Genomic DNA, 7,080 nt, shown 5'->3' on the forward strand with positions numbered 1-7,080 from the left:
TATTTTTAGTGGATACAGGTTTCATTGTGTTGCCCAGGCTGGTCTCAAACTCCTGGGCTCAATCAATCCTCCCTCCTGGGCCTCCCAAAGTGCTGGGATTACAGGCATGAGCCACTGCACCCAGAAAAGCCTCTGTTTCTTCATCCCAGCATGGTAACACTACTGCCATGGGGTTGTGCAGAGCAGGAAGTAAGATAACCAATGTGAAAATGCCATGTGAACACAAAAGAGCCATGTGTAGGTAATTCATCCAGCGTGTGTCCAGCATCAGCCTTGCAAGGACAGGTGTCTGGGGCCAGCAGGAGTCTCCCTGAGTTGGGCTGCCCCTAGTCATTTTTACTGCTCTGAACCCAGTGCTCCTCTGCTCCTGTGGCTCTGGAAGGAGATGCACTGTTCTCCCACCCAGGGGAGAGGAAAGGCCATGGGGCTCGGGGCTTGGCCATATCCCAGTGGGAGTCCCAAGGGAAGGTGCAGCCCTGGGGCTGGGCCAGGCTGGGCAAGCATTGCCAGCAGCATTGCTGACCCTCTCTGGTGGTTCTGTTTTTCCTGGCCTCTGGCAGCACATAGACCACTACTCCCGAACCAAAGCCATCGCTGACCAATTGACCCTCATGGCCAATGGGACGCCTCTCCCAGGTGAGTATCATGGGGCTCTGCTTATACCAAATGCACCTGCCACACTGCTGCCTCGTCCAAAATACCTGTGTGATTCATGCTAACATGTGACTGAGACCCACTTTCCTCCCAAAGGATGGTTTCCCAGGGTCTTGCCCATTCATCATTCAGCACATTCTGAACACCTGCTATGTGGCTGCACCCCGCCAGGGATACAGCCCAGAAGTCAGGCCCAGTGTCTGCCCTTACATAGCTCACAGTCAGGTGGCGAAGAGACTTGAGCAAACCCAGGTCTGGCTCTCTTTTCTCCTGCATAGGAGTGGATCCAGCTTTAGGGTCTCTCTTTAGACAAAAGAGCACCAAATTATGAGTGTGGAATGAGGTATAACACTTTGGAGGGGCCTTGCAAGGGAGAGGCCCAAAGGCTCGAACTTCAATAACTTCCCAGAAGAGTCTACCTTGGCTGTCTTATTTATTTGTTTGTTTTAGAGATAAGGTCTTGCTCTGTTGCCCAGGCTGGAGTGGAATGGCACAATCATAGCTTACTGCAGCCTCGAACTCCTGGGCTTAAGTAATCCTCCTGCCTCTGCCTCCCAGGTGGCTGAAACTGCAGGTGTGTGCCACCACACCAGGCTTATTTTAAATTTTTTTTATAGAGATGGGATCTCACGATGTCGTCCAGGCTGGTCTCAAACTCCTGGCCTCAAGTGATCTTCCTGCCTCGGACTCCGAAATGCTGGGATTACAGGCATAAGCCACCATGCCTGGCCTTGGCTACCTTTTTATATTGCCTCTTCTGGTTATAGACGAGTAATAATAGAATGCAAATAGTCCATATTTCTTGAATGCACACTACATGCCAGGCCCTATTTTGCATGCTATTTTTTTCTTTAAAATACAATTCTTAATCTCTTATTTTTTTTTTTTTTCTTTGAGAAGGAGTCTTGCTCTGTCACCCAGGCTGCAGTGCAATGGTATGATCTTGGCTCACTGCAACCTCCGCCTCCTGGGTTCAAGCGATTCTCCTGCCTCAGCCTCCCAAGTAGCTGGGATTACAGGTGCATGCCACCACACCTGGCTAATTTTTGTATTTTTAGTAGAGATGGGGTTTCACCATGTTGGTCAGGCTGGTCTGGAACTGCTGACCTCAAGTGATCCACCTGCCTCGGCCTCCCAAAGTGCTAGGATTATAGGCATGGGAGTCCGTGAACCACCGCACCCGGCCCCATTCTTTATTCTACTTTTCCCTTTATTTTAATTTTATCTCATATTTTTTTCACGGACTCTCCTCCCACAGGTTGCTAACTTTATATGCAAAGGTCAAATTAACCCTTCACAACATGCCTTTTAGGTAAAAACCATAGGTATCCCTTGCTTTCTAAACTTCAGAGCCAAATTTATTCAGATAAATTTCGTGCTATCCAAATTATCACTACTTGGGCTGGTGCGGTGGCTCACGCCTGTAATCTCAGCACTTTGGGAGGCAGAAGTGGATGAATGGCTTGAGTTTAGGAGTTCAAGAACAGCCTGGAGAACATGGTAAAACCCTGTCTGTGCAAAATACATATATTTTGTACTATATATATATATAGCTTTCTAAAATTCAGAAAGTAAAAAGAATCAGATAACTTGGTTTCCCTTCACTATCAAACTCTCTGAACTTGAGAGCCAAGTGGATTTGGAGAGTTGGGGGGCTTAAAAATCATAATCCTCACTGGGTGCGGTGGCTCACACCTGTAATCCCAGCACTTTGGGAGGCCAAGGCAGCAGATCACAAGGTCAGGAGTTTAAGACCAGCCTAGCCAATATGGTGAAACCCCGTCTCTACTAAAAATATGAAAAAATTAGATGGGCATGGTGGTACGTCCCTGTAGTCCCAGCTACTTGGGAGGCTGAGGCAGGAGAATCCCTTGAACCCAGCGGGGTGGAGGTTGCATGAGCTGAGATCGTGCCACTGCACTCCAGCCTGGGTGACAGAGCGAGACTCCGTCTCAAAAATAATAATAATAATAATCCTCAATGTACAGGTGAGAAAACAGACAGATGAACTGACCTCACTCAAGATCATCCTGCTGTTAGGTGGTAGAGATGGGATTTGAACCCCAGGAGAGTTTTACACCAGAGCCTGGGGCTTAATCACTGTGCAGCGCTGCAGCCCCAGCTGAGCAGGTCCCTGAGCACTGACTCTTTTCCCTAAAATCTTCCCCATCCCCCAACCCCCACCCCACTCCCCATCACCCTGAGCCAGTCAGGCCTGGACCCCTGATCCCAGTAGAAATATCCAGCTGCTGTCCCAGAGGTTTCAACCTTGTGCAGTTGAATAATATTTTCTCTACCTGGGGCCTCTGCTGGCCAACCCAGCAGCCTGTACTCTAGACACCTAATCCTCCAGCCAAGAATTATTTATACGAGCATCTGCAGCTTTCCATGGTCAGGAGAGTCATAGATACCCTGGCCCTCCGTGAAGTAGCTGTCCAATGCCCCGCCTGCCAACGTCAGCTGCAACCCAACCTCCCCCCACTATGCCCAGGTGACCCAGAGTTTAAAATTAGCTGCAGGCTGTTTACAGGAAAGCTCACCTGATACCTGCCTTCCAGGAGTCCAGCTGCAGTCACCTGGGGTCATTTCCACTCCCTACTATCCAAGCGGGTTCCTGAGACTGTTTTTCTGACTCAGTGCAGTTCCAGCATAGTCCTGGAAGCAGAGTCCTGAGGCGTGCAGATCCTAGCTCAGTGTTAATGCAGTTATGTCCTCCTGTCTTCTGTCTCTGGGTGTGTTAGTATCCTGTGGCTGCTGTGACAGATGATGCCACCCAAATTTGATGACTTAAAACAACAGAAATGGGCCGGGCATGGTGGCTGACACCTGTAATCCCAGCAATTTGTGAGGCCAAGATGTGAGGATTGCTTGAGCCCAGGATTTCAAGACCAGCCCGGGCAACATGGCAAAACTCTGTCTCCACAAAAAAAAATACAAACATTGTCTGGTGTGGTGGTGCACACCTGTCCTTCCAGCTACTCGGGAGGCAGAGGTGGGAGGATCACCTGAGCCCAGGGAAGTCAAGATGGCAGTGAGCTGTGACCCTCTCTCAAAAACAAATGAACAAAAGACAATCATTTATTCCCTCACCGTCCTGGAGGCCAGTCTGAAATCAAGGTGTCAGCTGGGTGGCACTCCCAGAGGCTCAGGTAGGCTGCACTCCTTCCTCTTTTTTTCCTTTGAGGCAGAGTCTCACTCTGTTGCCCAGGCTGGAGTGCAGTGGCGTGATCTTGGCTCACTGCAACCTCCGCCTCCTGGGTTCAAGCAATTCTCCTGCCTCAGCCTCCTGAGTAGTTGGGATTACACGCATGTGCCACCATGCCTGGCTAATTTTTATATTTTTAGTAGAGATGGGGTTTCACCAGGTGGCCAGGCTAGTCTCAAACTCCTGACCTCAGGTGATCCACCCACCTTGGCCTCCCAAAGTGCTGGGATTACAGGCAACAGCCACCGTGCCTGGCCTGCACTCCTTCCTTGTTTCTTCCAGTTTCTGGCGGCCCCAGGCATTACTTGGTTTGTGGCTGCATCGCTCCAGCCCCTGCCTCCGCCTTCACATTACCTTCTCCTCTTTTCCATCTGTCTCTTCTCTGTGAGTCTTTTAAGGACACTTATCACTGGATAGAGGGCCTCCCTGGATATCTCAGGAAGATCTCATCTCAAGATCCTCAATGACATCTGCAATGACCCTTTTTCCAACTAAGGTGACATCCACAGATTTGGGGGCACGGACATATCTTTTGGGGGCCACCATTTAACCCACTGCATGGGGCCTCAAGGTAAAGTGAGGGGCTCAGAGGATGTAGCAGTCAGGGCATTTGGTTATGACCCAGAGACACTGGCCCTGGCTCATTTATGGGGGAAAGGGAACTTATCTTAGAAGGATGTGGGCTAGCTTCTAGAAAATAGATTTCTAGAAACATGACCACCAGGGCTCGGAAAGGATAGTGTTAAGGCAGCTTCAGGGACCTGGGTGACAGAAACTGATGACCAGTTTCCTTTGGGTGACTCCACTCCTAGGATTTTAGGTCCTGGTGTCAATGATGTCAAGAGTCCCCCTCTTGACATCATGGGTGAGAACATTCCATGGCCTCCTTCTAGACTGATGGTCCTGCTAAGACCTCATGCAGAGGGGAGGGGTTCTCCAAAGGAAAGCAGTCATGGAGGATGACCCACTCAGGGATTCCATACCGAGGTTCAGCCCCATTGGGAACCTGAGCCTTGGGAGGGAGAGTGGAACCTCTTCCAAGAGGCTCCATTTTAGTTGAGAAATTGGGGCTGGGAGTTAATTAATTTATAAAATTAAGGTGGGGCACGGTGGCTCACCTGTAATCCCAGAAATTCGGGAGGCTGAAGTGGGAGGATTGTTTGAGCTCAGGAGTTCAAGACCAGCCTGGGCAACATAGAGAGACCTTATATCTATTAAAAATTTAAAAAAACAAAAACAAAAAAAACCAGCTGGGTGTGGTGGTATGAGTCGGTAGTCCCATCCACTTGGGAGACTAAGGTAGGCCAATTGCTTGAGCCCGGGAGGTTGAAGATGCAGGGAGCCATGAGGCACCACTGCATTTCAGCCTGGGTGACACAGTGAGACCCTGTCTCTAAAAATAATTAATTAAATAAGTCCTTTTAGGCTGGGCACAGTGGCTCACGCCTGTAATCCCAGCACTTTGGGAGGTTGAGGCAGGTGGATCACCTGAGGTCAGGCGTTCAAGACCAGCCTGGCCAATATAGCGAAACCCCTCCTCTACTAAAAATACACAAAAATTAGTGGGGCATGGTGACACATGCCTGTAATCCCAGCTACTCAGGAGGCTGAGGCAGGCGAATCACTTGAACCCGAGAGGCAGAGGTTGCAGTGAGCCGAGATTGTGCCATTGCACTCCAACCTGGGCGACAGAGCAAGACTCTATTTAAAAAAAAAAAAAAAAGGCCATTTTAAATATTTTCTAAAAATCTTTTTTTAAAAAAGTTATAGTGTTCTATAGCACTATATAGTGACTATAATTCACAACTATTTATTGCGTATTTTCAAATAGCTAGAAGAGTGGATTTTTTTTTTTCTTTGAGACAGGGTCTCACTCTGTCGCCCGGGCTGAAGTGCAGTGGCGCTATCATGGCTCACTGCAGCCTCAAACTCTCGGATTCAAGCGATTCCCCCACCCCAGCCTCCCAGAACTTGGGGACTATAGGTGCACACCATAGTGCCTGGCTAATTTTTTTTTTTTTTTTTGTTCAGAGATGGGGTCTCACTTTCTTGCCCAGGCAGTAGATGTGAATGTTCCCAAGACAAAGAAATGATAAACATTTAAGGTGATATTAATAGACATGCTCATTACCCAGATTTGATCATTACACACTGTATTCACGGAGGTAAAAACCTTAGGTGTCCCTTGCACTCTAAACTTCAGAGCCAAAACATCACACCTTACCCCACAAATATGTACAATTATTATATGGCAATAAAAATAAAAGAACATTTTTTAAAATCTTAAACATGAATTATGAGGATAAACTGAATACTTTGTAGGTGCTTTTTGTATTATTTTTTTTTTAATAAATAGTAGAGACAGTCTCTCTATGTTGCCCAGGCTGGTCTCGAACTCCTGGGCTCAAGCAATCCTCTTGCCTTGGCCTCCCAAAGTGCTGGGATTACAGGCGTGAGCCACTGCTCCCAGCTAGTAGTAGGTGTTCTTAAGACAAGACTGACATATGTCTGTGGCAGACATATGTACCCCCAGACTGTACCCTCAGACCGCCCCAGGAGAGACATGTACACCCGCTTCTGCCATTTGGGTGCCTCCAGTGGAGAATTTGGGAAGCCCTAGATTGAGCTCTGTCGGGGTCTGGGGAGCTCCGCAGAGATAGAGCAGTGAAAGGGGTACAGACCTCGGCTCTTTCCTTTCTGCATTGATTGGAAAGTGTAGCAGCTGCTGACACTTCCAAAGCACCCATTTTCCATGTGAGGAAACCAAGGCTGCGCTGGCTAAAATACAAGGTTCACTGTTTGCCTTACCGCTGAGAAGCAGGGGCATTAGTGGAAACGGTGTGGACTTCAGGTCCCCATCTCAGCTCCACCGTGCTGATCTGTGTGACTGGAAGCAAACCACATCCCTTCTCTGAGCTGTGTTGTTTTTTTTCCATAGGCAGGGATTATAACATCTCCAACCTTGACGTATCAGAGCACCAGGAACATAGAAGGACCTCTCTGAGAGTCCTTGTCTCTTAGATATCTATTATCTAGTCCTTATCTATACATAAGGACCTCTCCTGGTCCTTATCCAACTGATGATTAGAAAAAGGAGAGAACGCCGGGCGCGGTGGCTCAAGCCTGTAATCCCAGCACTTTGGGAGGCCGAGACGGGCGGATCACGAGGTCAGGAGATCGAGACCATCCTTGTCTCTTAGATATCTATTATCTAGTCCTTA

General features: G+C 48.5%; 1 protein-coding gene across 1 annotated transcript in view; it reads left to right on the plus strand.

The window, feature by feature from the left end:
- The window catches only part of SDR42E2 (short chain dehydrogenase/reductase family 42E, member 2), a 31,870-nt gene that overhangs the window by 6,422 nt on the left and 18,368 nt on the right, over positions 1 to 7,080 (plus strand). The window contains exon 6 of the mRNA XM_011931909.1: positions 561 to 636. Coding sequence (XP_011787299.1) covers positions 561 to 636 — 76 coding nt within the window. The remainder of the gene's footprint in view (positions 1 to 560; positions 637 to 7,080) is intronic.

The sequence above is a fragment of the Colobus angolensis genome, unplaced genomic scaffold (genome assembly GCF_000951035.1).
Source record: "Colobus angolensis palliatus isolate OR3802 unplaced genomic scaffold, Cang.pa_1.0 Scaffold92, whole genome shotgun sequence".
Lineage (NCBI taxonomy): Eukaryota > Metazoa > Chordata > Mammalia > Primates > Cercopithecidae > Colobus > Colobus angolensis.